This window comes from Gekko japonicus, unplaced genomic scaffold, assembly GCF_001447785.1.
Source record: "Gekko japonicus isolate JY-2015 unplaced genomic scaffold, Gekko_japonicus_V1.1 scaffold1302, whole genome shotgun sequence".
Taxonomy (NCBI): Eukaryota; Metazoa; Chordata; class Lepidosauria; order Squamata; family Gekkonidae; genus Gekko; species Gekko japonicus.
The window spans coordinates 141,878-158,194 of NW_015173167.1; the positions used below are offsets into that span (position 1 = coordinate 141,878).

The following is a 16,317-nucleotide window of genomic DNA, read 5'->3' on the forward strand; positions in this document are numbered from 1 at the left end:
TTGGCCACGCCCAGCAGGAACTTATTAGCATAATAGGCCACACTCAACAGCAGAAACTCATTAGGTTTGGCTACATTAGGGGTGTGTGGCCTAACATGCAAAGGAGTTCCTGCTACAAAAAAACCCTGGGTTTTGACAACAAACAAGGTAAACAGAATAAGAAGCAAAAGGTGGGTGTGGCTGGATGACCACACTTCTGGTAACATGGGGGTGTGTCCTAATGTGCTAATGAGCTGTGCTATCAGGGGTGTGGCCCAATATGCTAATGAGTTCCTGCTGTTGGGTGTGGCCTATTATGCTAATGAGTTCCTGCTGGGCTTTTTCTACAAAAAGAGCCCACTCAAAAGTACTTAGGGTTCCCTAGAGGTCTCCTCTCTCGACATGGTCCACTCCCAGCCTGCTTACCTTCAGTGAGGCTGCTGTATCACTGAAGCGCCCAGGCATTTACTGGGTGTCTGACTATAAGCTTTGTGTGCTAGGACAGGTGCCTCTTTCGTCCACCATGCACCTGTGACGTGTGCTCCACTAGTGCCCTGTTAAAAAAAATGGGGAAAGATTATAAATGAAGTCAATCCACCCATCAATCATGTGAATTGGCCCTTACTGCATGGAGCCCGTACCACTTTTCTCTTTAGGTGCGCCACACACAAGGATTGGCCAGCCAGGAAAGCATGATGTGACCCAAGGTGATTAAAGCTCTTTTAATCTCAAGGCTTTTGATCTAATCACAGAAAAGACATTTGTGCTGGCATGAACCGTCCATGTGAAACCTTAGGCTTGTCGCATCTCTCTGGAATGTGTCAACCTCACCGGAGCTGCAATATCAACGAAGACTCCGGCTTACCTTTGGCATTCACAATTGCCCATGAACTTGGACACAGGTATGGTTGAATGCAAATATCAGGAGCCTTGGCACACATAAGGATCATACCAGGCACATTCAAACATCACAACAAGCCAAGTGCTTATAGCTTGTTCCCATGCTCACATGCTCCTCTTTCTCCTCCCACCTCCTACCAGAGGAGAGCCACTGTAGTGGTTAGGAGTGTGGACTCTAATCTGGGAGAACTGGGTTTGATTCCCCACTCCTCCTCATGCAGCTGCTGGTGTGATTTTGGGTCAGTCATAAGTTCTTTCAGAGCTGTTGTCTCAAGAGCAGTCCTCGAGAGACGTCTCTTAGCCCCACCTACTTCACAGGGTGTCTGTTGTAGGGAGGGGAGGGGAAAGGAAGAAGAAGAAGAGAAGATATTGGATTTATATCCTGCCCTTCACTTGGAGTCTCAGAGCGGCTTACAAACTCCTTTCCCTTCCCCTCCCCACAACAGACACCCTGTGAGGTGGGTGGGGCTGGGAGAACTCTGACACAAACTGCTCTTTTTCAAGGACAGCTGTGCCAGAGCTTGTGACTGACCCAAGGTCACATCAGCAGGTGCAAGTGGAGGAGTGGGGAATCAAACCCGGTTCTCCCAGATTAGAGTCCGCACACTTAACCACTACACCAAACTGGCTCTCGAGATTGTAAGCCACTCTGAGGAAATTGTCAGCCACTCTGAGACTCCTTCGGGTAGTGAATGGCGGGGTATACATCCAATCTCTTATCTACCGTCACACATGGAGAATGATTGAAGGCTTCAAGGGTTGGGGAACCTCAAATCAAGTTCCAGTTCCCCATGCAGGGGCCTGGGCAAAGTAGAATTTGTTCTGCCCCTACAAACCAGGAGCCTGAACTTCAGTTTAATCCCATTTGAGAACCCTGGTTTCTGAGGAGGATACAAAGCCAGAGTTGCCCAGGACATTCAGACATCACAGTGAACTGGAATTTGATTCAAGGCTTTATGACTCTGGAAGCTTTTCAATCATACTTTGTACCTAAGGCAAGAAGTGGGTGAGGAGTGAGGGGGAGCACATTAGCATGGCACCTAGCTGTGTCCGTGATCATCATGCACAAACCTCTGTTTGCTGTGATGTCTGAATGGAGCACTAACTTCAGTTGAAACATTTGCATTAATTCTCTGCTGTCTGGGGAGGAGACGGGCCTGTATGTTGCTGCAGGGGCAGAAGGGGACCAAAGAATGGGGCGTTATGTCAATGTAAATCAGAAAACACTCAAATGCAAGTAGTCAGAGTTAAAGTTGTCTGTTTTAATAATGTTTAGAAGCTGGTTTATTTCTTACAGAGTAATTGATTAGAATGCTGCCTGTTGTCCCCCCCCCCTCTTTTATCTCTGTAAAAAAAAACCTAATTTTTTTTTAAATGAACATTAAAAACAGAGACAGATGTGATTTTTTAAATTCAAAGAAAGACACATTAATTATTCCAGTTAATTGTATCCACACTCAGTCTTCGTTTGAATCTCTTGAAGCTTCAAGTATCAATGTTTATCTAAAACACTGATTGCAGATATTCTTCTGAGAATCTTCATATAGCCCCTCAGTGTGGTGTAGTGATTAAGAGGGACGGACTCTGATCTGGAGAGCTAAGGTTTTAGTCCCCACTCCTCTTCCACATGAAACCTGTTGGGTGACCTTGGGCCAGTCACAGTTCTCTCAGAACTCTCTCAGCCCCACCTACCTCACAAGGTGACTGTTGTGCGGAGAGGAAAGGAAGGCAGTTGTAAGCCGCTTTGAGACTCCTTAAGGTAGAGAAAAGCGGGGTATAAAAACCTTCTTGTCTTCTTCTCTTCTTCTGCCTGAATTTATTCTTCTCAAATTTGAAATATTCAGAAAGTCTCCGGTTTGCTCCTTATTTCTAATTACCCTTACGCTGTCTTTTTTTCCCTTAATGTCAGTTTGAAGAGAAAGCCCAGTGGCCTTTATTCTTTATTAAGTGTTGCTCTGAACAGAGTTGCATCTTTCTGAATCCATTGAAGTCAATGGTCTTAGAAGGGTGTAACTTGTTTAGAAAGGCGCTGTGAACATCTTAGTTCATAATTTTTGTCTTGTTATCATTCAAAATAGATTGCTTTTATGAGCCTCCATTCAGGCCAGGAAGATAACATTCTTTATATTAACAGATAACCGAAAGCAAATCCTGCAGATTTATGTAGTGCCTTTGGCTATTTGTAGATAGGACGTTCTCTCTTTATAAATTATACCTTGTGCCCGCTTACTTATCTCCTAGTTTTGGCATCCAGCATGACGGAAAGGAGAATGACTGTGAGTCCGTGGGAAGACACCCGTACATCATGTCCCGGCAGCTACAGTATGACCCCTCTCCGCTCACTTGGTCACGATGCAGCAGGGAATACATCACACGGTTCCTCGAGTAAGTGAAGATGACAATGCTGCAACAGGGACAAAGGGACACTTTAGAAGAATATTTTTTTCCTTCTTCCCATTGATGACCTTTTAGCACTTTAGCAGGGCATAACCAATGATTATCAAGTTGACCAAAACAGATAGCAGAAACTGAGTCCCTAGAAATGGCTTGATGGAGTCAGAGGTCTTGTGCAGGAGGAGGGACTTCATGAAATCAGTTCTGCAGGAGGAGAGAATGGGTCCCGTCTTCAGAGCTTTCAGGAATCCAAACTAGGGAATACCAGATGAAGTGTCGGGATCAAAAAAGCCTATGTAATACCTTTATTAAGACCAGCAAAAATAATACATAACAAAAAAGGGGGCAGACGTTTCAGGCAATGGCCCTTAGGCCTTTTGTCTGCATCTTGTACAGAATGTCAGTCCGATCTGAATAGATGTAGTGTTGGGTGGAACTGATTGCAGGTTGTGCCGCTAATTTTTGTGTTATCCCTTGGAGCCTGCAATTGCCCATTCTCCTTCTGAGAAACCAACGCCAGCGGTTCTTCTGGGGGTTTCTGCCCGGCACCATCATCTGGCCGTCGTCCTTCCAGGTTTTCCATGGCACCACTGCAATTTTTATCAAACCTGCCTTGGTACAGTATTTCCAGTTTGGTGTAGTGGTTAAGTGCCTGGACTCTAATCTGGGAGAACTGGGTTTGATTCCCCGCTCCTCCACTTGCACCTGGCTGGATGACCTTGGGCAAGCCATAGTTCTGTCAGAGCTGTTCTTGAAAAAGAGCAGTTTCTGTCAGAGCTCTCTCAGCCCCACCTCCCTCACAGGGTGTCTGTTGTGGGGAGGGGAAAGGAAAGAAGAAGAAGAGGTTGGATTTATACCCCGCCCTTCACTTGGAGTCTCAGAGTGGCTTACAAACTCCTTTCCCTTCCCCTCCCCACAACAGACACCCTGTGAGGTAGGTGGGGCTGAGAGAGCTCTTTCCAGAACTGTCCTTGAGAGAACAGCTCTGACAGAACTATGGCTTGCCCAAGGTCATCTAGCAAGAGTATGTAAGCTGCTCTGAGACTCTGAGTGAAGGGCGGGGTATAAATCCAATATCATCATCATCATCATCATCATCATCATCATCATCATCATCATCATCATCTAAAAGATATTACTCAAACCAAGCTTGAGAAAAGAGTGGAAAGAAAATTGTGGATTTCCACAGCTCTCTGCTCAAATCCAGCACCTTTCCCCTCCTGCCCAATATTCTTGCCCCCCTACTAATGGCAGGGTTTTTTAAAAATAACACTCAGCAGTAAATATTTTTAAAAAGAAAGGAGAGAATCACCCTGTGTGGAGGCTCCGACTGATGAGATCAAAATGGGGAATCCTTTTCATGTAGAAGCAACCCAAATCCCACATACAGCTCCATGAAGTGTCAATCAGCTTGAAACTGCCCAAGTGATAAGAGTACACTTCCTTGCATTGCAAAGCATCCAGCCATATGGACAGATACAACTAATGACCAGCTCACCATGAGAGTTACATGTACACAAGATAAGCTACTATTTGGTAAACAGACTCTTGGGGTACTTAAAACTAACAAGTTTTTTTGTGAGATAAGCTTTCATGAGTGACAGCCCTTATCTCAGAGCTGAGCCAACTTGATGAATGGCTGCCTGCTTTAACCTTACAGGCATAAATCCAATCCCTACAACAGTCGATTTCACTAGATATAGTGAATGCTATCATCTTGCCATAATTTGGGGAAACAGTTCAAATCTTGCTGCAGAGTTTATCTCCCACCACAGACTGGATGTCGGCATGGAGATGTGATCATATACTCAATGTGGTCCATCACAAGCACAGATTAATTTCAGTGGGCAGGATCAGTGAAAAGTATGCAGACGGAGAGTGATTTCAGCTAAGCATACCTTTATTTAGTTCAGGACAAAGACAAGGGACCAGCTCGCAGGCTGGTTTATATACGTTCAGAAAACCCGCCACCAAGTACACCTAAACACACCCCCTACTCCCGATAGGCTATTTACAGTAACCGGGCGACCATTGGTCTCCCGGCTGAGAAGCTGGCCCTTTGATTGGGCCGGCTAGGATCCTACGGACCCATTGTCTTTGGACATGAAGCTATTGAAGAGTTGTGCCTGGCCAGCCCGGGCAAGTCCGGGCATGTCAGGCTGAATACATAACACCCCTCCCCCCTTGGTTCAGAAGGCACCCACAGACGAAGTCCTTCAAGTAGGCGGGTGGCTTCTTGGGGCGCGTCGAGCGTCGGGGCTCCGGGGTAGCGATGGGTTCGGTCTCGGGGGCCCTGGGAGCCGAGGGGCCTGGGACCGACGAGGGCGCCGAGGAGGCAGGACAGTCTGGCACCACGGTGGGAGGCGCCTCGGTTTCCTCACGGAGAGGCGGCTGTGGATCCGGTGCCGGGAGTGGGGCCGATGTGGCAGGCTCTGGGTCCTCGTCCGGATCCTCAGGGTCCAGCTGTAGCGTGCGACGGCGCAGCTGATCTATGTGCCGGTGGAGGATCTGGCCGTCCTCGCTGGAGACCTCGTATGAACGGGGGCCCTTGACCCGTATGACTCGGGCTGGGATCCATTGAGGCCCCCGGCCGTAGTTTCGGGCGTACACCGGGTCCTCTGGAAAGAACCCTCTGGCCGGCTCGTACGTCTCGGTGCCCGGGGCCTCCGGGGTTGCCCGATCTGGGTGTAACCGATCCAGTCGGGAGGCCAGGCGGCGGCCCAGCAGTAGTTCGGCCGGGGAGCGGCCGGTCGTGGTGTGTGGCGTGGTACGCTGTCCGAAGAGAAAGGCTGCTAGTTTATAGTCCCAATCGGTGGAGTCCAGTCGGCGAAGTGCGTCCTTTGTGGTGCGCACCATGCGCTCCGCCTGGCCATTCGTGGCAGGGTGGAACGGGGCGGATCGGACGTGGCGGATCCCGTAGTACCTGGTGAAAGCCTGGAACTCGGCCGAGGTGAACGCGGTTCCATTGTCCGTGACCAGCGTGTCGGGGATCCCTTGGCCGCTGAAGATCCTCCACATGGCCCGGATTGCGGCCTGCGAGGATGTGGAGGGCACGGGGACCACTTCCAGCCACTTGCTGTATGCGTCCACCAGGATGAAGAACAGCTTGCCCTGGAAGGGCCCCGCAAAGTCCAGATGGAGGCGGGACCAGGGACGGTGGGAGGATTCCCAGGCCCTCTCGGGCGCTCGGGGTGGTTCCGGCCGCGAGGCTTGGCATGGCTGGCACCTCTTGACTACTCCTTCAATGTCGGCGTCCAGTCCCGGCCACCACACGTAGCTCCTGGCCAGGGCTTTCATCCGCACCACCCCGGGGTGTGTCTCGTGCAGGGCGGTGAGTACCCGTTCCCTTAAAGGCGAGGGGATGACCACCCGGCTTCCCCACAGCAAGCACCCCTTGTGGGTTGAGAGTTCGTTTTTCCGGGTGGCGAACGGGGCGATGTCCTGGTCTCCTTTGGCCTCGGGCCACCCCCTCACCACCCAGTCCAAGACCCTCCCCAATGTCTTGTCCTTGGAGGTACAGCGTGCCACCTCCGAAACATGGACCGGCTGGTCCGTGAGGGCTTCCAGGCTCGCGACTAGGAGCGCGGGGGCCGGGTCCGGGTCGCACTTGGGGAGGGGCAGGCGGCTCAGTGCGTCAGCGTGGCCCATCGCCTTTCCGGGCCGGTGGACGAGGTCGTACGCATACCCCGCCAGGAAGATGGACCAGCGTAGCACCCTGGGCGATGTGATCTGCGGTGTCTGCCGGTCGGGTGCGAGGAGGCCCAGCAGGGGCTTGTGGTCCGTCAGGATCGTGAACGGACGGCCGTACAAGTAGTGGTGAAATTTTTTCACCCCTGCCACGATTGCCAACGCCTCCTTGTCGATCTGCGCGTAGTTGCGCTCGGCCGACGACAGTGTCCGCGAGTAGTAGGCCACCGGGACCTCGCGACCATCCGGTAGTCTGTGCCCCAGGACCGCCCCGACCCCGTAGGGAGAAGCGTCGCACGCCAGCACCACGGGAAGGGCCTCGTCAAAATGGGCGAGGACCGCATTAGAGACCAGGAGGTCCTTTATTGTTTGGAAAGCCGCGGCGTGCGGAGGCCCCCAGACCCATGGTGCTGACTTGTCGAGGAGGCGGTGGAGCGGCTCTGCGACGGCCGCCTTCAGGGGCAAGAAGGAGTGGTAGAAGTTCACTAGGCCCAGGAACGCCTGTAGCTCCGTCTTGGACTTCGGGGCCGGGGCGTGCGTGATGGCCTCTACCTTGTCCTGGGAGGGGTGCAGGCCGGCGGCGTCCACCGCGAAGCCCAGAAACTCCACCCGCGGCACCCCCAGTAGGCACTTCTCCCGTTTCACCTTGAGGCCCGCCGCGTCGAAGCGCTGTAAAACGGCCCTCAGACGGTCTGCGAAGGACGAGGGGTCTGGCGCGGCGATCAGCACGTCGTCTAGAAACGGCTGAACTCCGGGGATGCCTTTAAGAAGGGAATCCATAAAAGATTGAAAGATCCCCGGCGCGACTGAGACCCCGAACTGGAGGCGGTGCACTTTGAAGGCCCCCTTGTGGGTCGCAATGGTCTGGGCCTCGGCCGTGGCGGCGTCCACCGGTAGCTGCTGGTACGCCTGGGCCAAGTCCAGTTTGCCGAACACCCGGGCCCCGGCCAGGGCCGCCAGCACTTGGCTTACTACCGGCACCGGGTATGCGTGGGGCTGTAGGGCTTTGTTTATGGTACATTTATAGTCCGCGCAGATGCGGACGTCCCCGTTCGGCTTGATTGGTGTGACAATGGGGGTTTCCCACCGGGCCGACGCCACAGGTTCTAGCACGCCTTGCTCAACCAGGCGATCAAGCTCGGCCTCCACCTTCGGCCTCATGGAGATCGGGGGCAGCCGGGCCCTGATGCGGATGGGGCGTATCGCGGGGTCTAGGTCCAGGGAAATGGCAGGGCCCGTGTACCGCCCCAGGGTCCCATCGAAGATGCGGGGAAATTCTGCGCACACCGCCCCGAAATCCTGCGCTCCAACCTGGTTGATGCCCGTAACGGAGAGCCCCAGGGCCTTGAACCAGGCCAGTCCCAACAAGCTGGAGAGGGGCCGGTCCACAACCAGTAGGTCCAGTTGGCCCTTGAAGCCCTGAAACTGGACCCGGAACTTGCCCCAGCCCACCACCGCCACGGGGTTTTTGTTAAAGTCCCGTAACCGGAAACCCCGTGACTTCTGTAGTGGTGGCCCCCCCCGCGGACACAGTGCACGGAGCGTGTCCGCGGATATTATGGAGTAGGTCGACCCGGTGTCGATCTCCATGGTGCAGGGGGCTCCCTCTATGAGGACCGTCACATGCATTTTATTTGGGCCGTCGGGGGGCAGGTTACAGACCTGGTGCTGTGGGAAGTGGGACGACACGGTGTGGAGCTCCAGGGGCAGTTCCGCGGTGGTCTGGTGGGTGGCCGATCTCGGTCGTTGTCCCTTGGACCGGCAGACCTTGGCGATGTGTCCGGCCTTGTTGCAGGAGCGGCAGACCGCATTCCGGAAACGGCACGACCGGCGTTCGTGGCCCTCCCCGCAGCTGGCGCACTGGCTTGGAGACGGGGCCTTGTTGGTCCTGGGGGATGCGTGTTTTGGTCGCTGCTGAGTCCGCTGTCGGAGTTGTAGGACTTCCTCTTGGTCCGAGACGTCGGAGCCGCTGCTCACTTGGGTACGGTGGACCGCCTTGGCGCGGCGGTCTTGTCGCGCTTGTTCGTATGCTGAGGCCTCCCGGATGGCCTTGTCCAGGCTCAGATCGTTCTGGCTCACCAGTTTCCTCTGCAGCTTCGGCTCCCGGAGTCCGACGAGGAACTGGTTCAGGAGGGTATCGTCGAGGCTGGGGAAGGAGCACCGGGTCGCCAGGCTCCGCAGCGCCGCCAGAAAATCGGAGGTGGTTTCGCCGGAGGCCTGAACTCTTGCGAAGAAGTCCAACCGCTCCACGTACTTCGTGGGTTTGGGAGCCAGATGGTCGGTCAGGGCCTGGACTAAGGAGCTGTATGACTCGTCCTTCGTTAGTTTGGGCGAGATTAAGTCCTTGAGGAGCCGATGGGTCTGGATTCCGCAGTGGCTCAGCAGGTAAGCCTTCTTCATCGCGTCATCCACCACCTTGTGGATGGTGAAGCGGCTCTCCAGCGTGTCCAGCCAGGTGTCCCACAGCGAGGGCTGGGAGAGATCGAAAGCGGGCAGGGTTTCTGTTGCGGTCGCGGTCGCCATTGTGCTGCCGCCACGTGGTGGGGTGGCCTCTGGAACGGCGATGGCGTCTGGAGCGTTGTGGGGGGCGCTGCTGCTCTCGGGGTCAGCAGGGAACGAAGCGGAGCCAGGAGCTGCGCGATGAGCGGTTGCCGGAGAGCTGGGATGCGAAGCGGCGCGGTTCCCGGAGGTCTCGGCGTCGGTGCTCGGTGCGGGGCTCGGTTTGGCGTCCGGGTCTTTGTTCATGGGGTCGTCAATCCCATCCTCGTCGCCAGTGAAAAGTATGCAGACGGAGAGTGATTTCAGCTAAGCCTACCTTTATTTAGTTCAGGACAAAGACAAGGGACCAGCTCGCAGGCTGGTTTATATACGTTCAGAAAACCCGCCACCAAGTACACCTAAACACACCCCCTACTCCCGATAGGCTATTTACAGTAACCGGGCGACCATTGGTCTCCCGGCTGAGAAGCTGGCCCTTTGATTGGGCCGGCTAGGATCCTACGGACCCATTGTCTTTGGACATGAAGCTATTGAAGAGTTGTGCCTGGCCAGCCCGGGCAAGTCCGGGCATGTCAGGCTGAATACATTACAATCAGAAAACCCATGCTTGTAGTGGAGCCGGAGGTCCAAGGGATGCTGAGCGAGGACTGTACTGTGGAGTCACGGCTCCTTTGCTCTTGTTTGCCGATCTCAGCAGATTGCTGGAGATTTCTGCTTCTGGCGGTTCCAGGACACCTCGTCTTCTCTTCACCCTGCCCTCAGCCTCCCAGAAGTCAAGCCTGATGGCAACCCACTGGCAAGTCAGACATGTGGCTAGACAGGATCAGTTTGCCATGCACACACATACCCATTGGATCTGTGGAACAAAGCATGTCTGCAGAGGCTGAAAAATCAGCCCCTTGAGTAGCAGTTCTTGGCACATGCCCAACCAATCTCTTCTTAAAATTCTGTCGGGACAGAGATTCCAAAACTTTTCATATTAAAAAAAAATCTGGACCCCCCCCCCCCAATATACAGATATGGCTGCTAGCATTTCCATCTGAAGACCTGCTAGATTCCAAATGTGGTAGATATATGCATATCTCCGGGACCGTCTCCTCTGGTATGTCACCAGGAGAGCGTTACGCTCTGCTGAGAGCAATCTGCTGGCGATCCCAGGCCCCAAAGATATCTGACTGTCCTCAGCCAGAGCCTTCTATGGTAGCCTGGTCTCATTGCCCTTTCACATAACATGTGTAATTTACATTTGTCCTGAAGTTGTTTTGCTATTGATTTCCCTATCTCTGCTGAATATTTTGAGAGCCAGTTTGGTGTAGTAGTTAGGAGCGCAGACTCTAATCTGGGAGAACTAGGTTTGATTCCCCACTCCTCCACATGAAGCCTGCTGGGTGACCTTGGGTCAGTCACAAGTTCTTTCAGAGCTGTTCTCTCCAGGGCAGTTCTCAAGAGAGCTGTCTCAGCCCCACCGACCTCACAGGGTGTCTGTTGTGGGGAGGTGAAGGGAAAGGAGATTTTAAGCTGCTCTGAGACTCCTTTGGGTAGTGAAGGGTGGGGAATAAATCCAATCTCCTCTTCTCTTCTTCTCTTCTATTACTGGCTTCCATTATCCAAGGCAAGGAAATATACAGCCTAATAACAGGGGTTTGTATGATTAGAAGGGGCATGGGGGTAACTCGGCTCAGGACTGCCGTTTTGAGTGGCAGTCCTGTGTTCCTTATAACATTTCGTTCCCAACCTATTTTTTTCTGAAAAATTGCTAATTACCTTCTCTCGAAGCTAAGTATGCCCGCATCCTTAGACTCCCTCCTCATATGCCATGCATTTCAAACCATTAATTGTCGTCATTCACTGAATCATCTTCGTTGGTTGATAATCTTCCTGAAAATGGAGCGATCAAAACAGGATACTGTGTTCAAGCTGGTGCCTGACCGGCGCTGAATAGAACACTGATTTCACCTCCTACACACAGCCGCATAAAGTACGCCTGTGAAAACAGCCTGATACAACCAATCACTGACAGTCTGTCCTGCAGGGGCATCCTCTGCTCTACCCATTTCCCTGTTGTCCTGTCCTCCCACTGTTGGCATGTGGTGGTGGTGGGGAAGTGATTGGTAATTCTGACTTTCCCCGAAGCGGTGTGAGGCTGCTCCATTAGTGTTGCTTACAAGTTGCAAAGTGAACATTTCAAACAGATTTAGCTGAATATGACAAAAAAACTGTGAACAATGATGCCTGTGTGTCACTCTCAGCCGAGGATGGGGCTTCTGCCTGGACGATGTCCCCAAGAAGAAAGACCTAAAGCCGCCGTTCATTGCGCCTGGTGTGATCTATGACGTGCACCACCAGTGCCAGTTGCAGTACGGACCCAATGCGACGTTCTGTGATCAAGTAGATGTAAGTCCAGCGCTCGTTCTCTCCCTTCTACCGTCTTGTATTTACCGACTGTGAAATTTCACTTTTGTACCGAAATGAGAAGTTTAATGGTGCTGAACTCCTGCAGATATCAGAATGCAAAACCTGTGTAAGTAAATCGGAGGGAGGATCTGACAGAAAACTCACCAGCCTATCCAGCTCTGTCTTTTGGGGGCGGGGATCCATTTTGTGTGCTATATCTGTGGGTGCCTCTAAACAAAATATAAAGCAATCTCAAAGAGCATTCACAGCAGTTTCTTTTTATGTGCACACCTGTCCGCAACGTGCCAGTGAATTAATTAACTAGCCAAGTAAAGAGAGACGAATAATGACTTCAAATGAATAGTTATGCAAACTTATTTATCTGCATCTGTGGGCATTCCATAGATCTTGAGCATAACTGCTGCTCGCCCAGGCCCTCCTCCAGAATAGAAAGTCTAGGCCTGGAAACCTGCTATTGCCCTCTTGCAAGGAATGATCTCTTCATGGGTCCCCTGCTGAATAACAGGGGAGGGAGGGGCCATGGCTCAGTGGTAGAGCATCTGCTTGGTGTGCAGAAGGTCTCAGGTTCAATCCCTGGCATTTCTAATTAAAAGGATCAGGTAGGAGGTGATGTGAAAGACCTCTGACTGAGACCTTGGAGAGCCACTGCCAGTCTGAGTAGACAAGGGCAGGGGCCCCTTAGCCTCCCTCACAGCCCTCAGCCCCGCCTTGATGGACTGATAGTCTGATATGGTACAAGGCAGTTTTGTGTGTGTGTGTTCATGAGGGGCTGTTAGGGCCAAAATGAGTCCAGGACCAGTGCAGATGAGCTGCAAGAGTGATCAGACCTTGGCCCAAATCCACTCGAACCCAGCAGGACTTCTCCCAGTAGGGGTGGGCTCTTCCGCCAGGCTTATGAGTAGGAGCCGCCACGGCCACTTGTACCACCGCCCTTCTACAGAGAGAGACCGTTAGGGTGGTCGGGTAACATCTTTTCAGCACCTGGCCTTCCCCCCTGCTACGCAACAAGTGAGGAGTTATGTGTGCATCCATTGTATTGATTTTAATCTGTTTTAACTTTGTAAATTGTATTATATATTTTGTATGTTGACTGCACTCAGTGCCTTATGTGAGCAGCCCTGAGCCCGCTCGTGGGGAGGGCGGGGTATAAATACAATAAAATAAATAAATAAATAAAACTAACACTTGTCTTACTAACATTTAGATTAACAGGGAAAGGATCTCCTACTCTTGGGGTTTTAGTTAGTGTGGGTATCTTTCCTTTATCCTTAGATGTAGTCCCCCTTCCTTTATTTTTCATTGTAGTTAATAGTCTTATGAAAAATAATAAAAATACCCTCTCGGGGGTTTAAAAAAAAAGAAATAAAGCAAGGTTAACATCTTCCTTAGTAATGGGTCCTAGCAACGCCTAATATGGTCATGCCTGTTTGCAAGCGTCTATGTCTTTTGTACCTTGTCTTCCTGCTTGCTAAAGCAATGCGTTTTCCTGCGTTTTCTTAATGGCCTTATAATGCTGCAAAATTGCTGTTAAATGCTTTATTACCTCAACTTCTTGTCCCCTGCCCTATTCTCAACTTCTCAATCCCTTTTTGTAAAAGGGCTCCTGCTGAGTTACAATAAATCTTTGGCCTGGGCTAAAGCCAAATAACTTCTCTATCACAGAAACACAGAAAGTTACAGTTCTATAATAGAAATACACTACTAGGAGTCTGCTCTGTCAGAGTGGGGAAACCATGTTTTGGTGGGAAAATGTGCCTCACTTTTTCTTCCATGGCAGAATTCAACCTTGACATGAGTGGATATACCTCCATCATGTAAATGTGTTCACAGAAGAGATACTTGTTACCTCAAACCACAATTCACTAGTGATCTCCCATACTTCTTTCAATAGGCCCTGAACATCAGGTTACATAAAAATGTTGCTCTAGTCTGGTGGTTTACAATTTTTTTGACTAAAGGGAACCCTATCCACATTGACTCATCCCCTAAGGAACCCCTGCATGTATACTATGGAGCCCCATGCTTTCCTGAAAGTGGCATGCACTAAGTTAATGTGAGGTTTGCTAGGAATCTTTGACTTTTTTGCCACTCCATATGAAGTGAGAGTAGTATGCCCCAGAATACACACACCAGTCCCCAGTTCATTGTATTGTAGCAGAAGATAAATAAGGAAGGAAAGCTTTGTCTCAAAGTGCTTTTCAAAACTTCTGAGTAACCCCTGATTAAATTTCCAGATTCCTCTGCGGAAAAATAGAAGTGGAGTATCACCCTCAAAAAAAGGAGCAGGAAAAAAAAGCTTTAAGTCCAATGTACTGACAACAATCCAGTTATAGAAACATCTAATTTATTTCTTTCCATAGCTTCAAAATCCCAGAATGCTCTGTGACACGCAGGAGTTTCATGGTGTGTGTGTGGGGGGGATTTCTTCAGAGCATAAGTCACTGTGGAAGTGTTCCCTGAGGAGACAAAATTTGGAAACTGCTGCATTGCAAACTCAGTGGAAAGAGTTACGAGTGAACTCTAATGTGGAATAAAGACTGAAGCATACATCATAAGCAAAGAGCAGTGTTTCGAAAGCATCAGGGGGACTGTGAAAAACAAAACCTCTTTACTATATACACCCTTGTTAATATGCCTTTCAGGAAAATAACTGCAGTGAAACCTAATTAACCTGGTAGTAGCTCTCTCTATTGCATCTACTATCCACAGACATGAGTCCCATGGCACATCTAATTCAATCATACAGCAAGTAGGTGAGAATTGTGTCAGCTGAGCTCACAGCTCTGAAAAAGTTATTATGAGAACTGAAAGTTCATATTCTCAACCAAAACTTTCCTTTTGCAAAACAAGCTTACTTTTTATATTTCACCCAAAAATTTTCAGCAAGGCACCAAGGCAGAACTCCTCTCTTGCTCCTACATATCTTTGGGACCGCCTCTCCCAGTATACCCCTGGAAGAGCACTACACTCAGGAAATAAGAACTTGCTGGTGGTCCCTGGCCCGAGAGAAGTCCGGCTGTCCTCAACCAGGGCCAGGGCCTTTTCAGCCCTGGCCCCTACCTGGTGGAACTCTGTGCTGGAAGACATCTGTGCCCTGCAGGAGTTGCTACCTTTCCGCAGGGCATGTAAGGTAGAGTTGTTCCGCCGGGCTTTTGTCTGAGGACACTGATGGGGCTTCTTCTGGCTGTTAGGTCCCCGGCTAAGACACTCTCCACACACACTCTTGGCAATGAAATGCTTTATTAGAGATATGCTTACTGTAGATACAAGAACTTTTGTTAGGACTGAAGAAAACTGTGGGAACATACTGGTTATAGGTAAAAGCATAAAACCCCACACATCCGTACGTCACACCTAGCCCCTAGCATTTCTATGGCAGCTCAGACAGGCAAAAGAGTCTCCAAGGTCGATCCCATGAGAACCAACTCCTGGGGCACAACTTAAGAAATGGTTATGGCGGGCTTCCGGTCTGGCTAAGATGGAGGACTGAAGCGTTTCGCGATCGTGCGAAGCGAGCGACGGCCACTTTTGACAGTTTGGGCAATACACAGCCCAACGCATCACTCCCCAGCGAGGGGGGGGGACAAGCAGGCAGCAGCGCCCTAGAGGGAGTGTGAGGTTGGCGTAATCCAGCTTCGGAAGAAGCTGAATTGGGCTTTGACCTCCTCCCACGAAGAAGGCAAGTGCCAAGCAACTCTATAGTGGCCGATCGAGCCGGATTACCGGCATAAATTCTTCGTCAGCAGACTTCTTTGAAGAAGGACAACAACTGTGAGTTAAAAGAAACAATGCGAAACCCGTTTTGAACGTGCTAGATAACAAAAACGTGCCGCTTACCTGAACTGAGTTTGGAGTCAATTTGAATTAAGCGGTTGAGCGGAAAATGAATAGTAAATCCCAGAAATCCGATTCCGGAGAGAAAAAAGTTGATTGAAGCCTTTAAAAACTGTAAAAACGCTTATTGTTTAACATTCCTGTGGTGAAGATGGAGCCGTGTGCGCAACTGTAAAATCGAAACTCACGAACAATAGCGTGGGAAGAGCAGGCTGGTGTCACAAAGAAAGAGGTCCGTGTGAAACATCCAGGAAGTTGAATTCCTAGACGGGCATTAGCGAAAGGAAGACAGTGGAACTTTTAAAGGTGCCGGACCGGAAGTGAGTTGTATGCGGAAGGAAGGGCCTGCAAAGTATCAATTTGACCTACTCTACATGAAATTACCATAGAGAAGTTGCGCCCGACATTTTGAGGAGGACTTCAACTAAATTTGCTTTTTTAATATATTTCTAAGGGTCTTTGGAAAGCGTAAACAGAGAGGCATGGAGGACTAAATCTTATCATCTAGAAGAGTGCTTTATTTTGCGAATCTGTGAATTGGAAAGAAATCGCCAAGACGGAGACCAGGAGAGGCAAGAAAAGAGCCGACTCAGACCCAGAACTTAAACC

The 16,317-nt window shown here is 50.7% G+C and overlaps 1 protein-coding gene across 1 annotated transcript in view; it reads left to right on the top strand.

Annotated features, from left to right (window-relative positions):
• ADAMTS12 (ADAM metallopeptidase with thrombospondin type 1 motif 12) overlaps positions 1–16,317 on the top strand; it is a 131,171-nt gene that overhangs the window by 34,997 nt on the left and 79,857 nt on the right. The window contains exons 6-8 of the mRNA XM_015422520.1: positions 732–881; positions 3,121–3,264; positions 11,709–11,853. Coding sequence (XP_015278006.1) covers positions 732–881; positions 3,121–3,264; positions 11,709–11,853 — 439 coding nt within the window. The remainder of the gene's footprint in view (positions 1–731; positions 882–3,120; positions 3,265–11,708; positions 11,854–16,317) is intronic.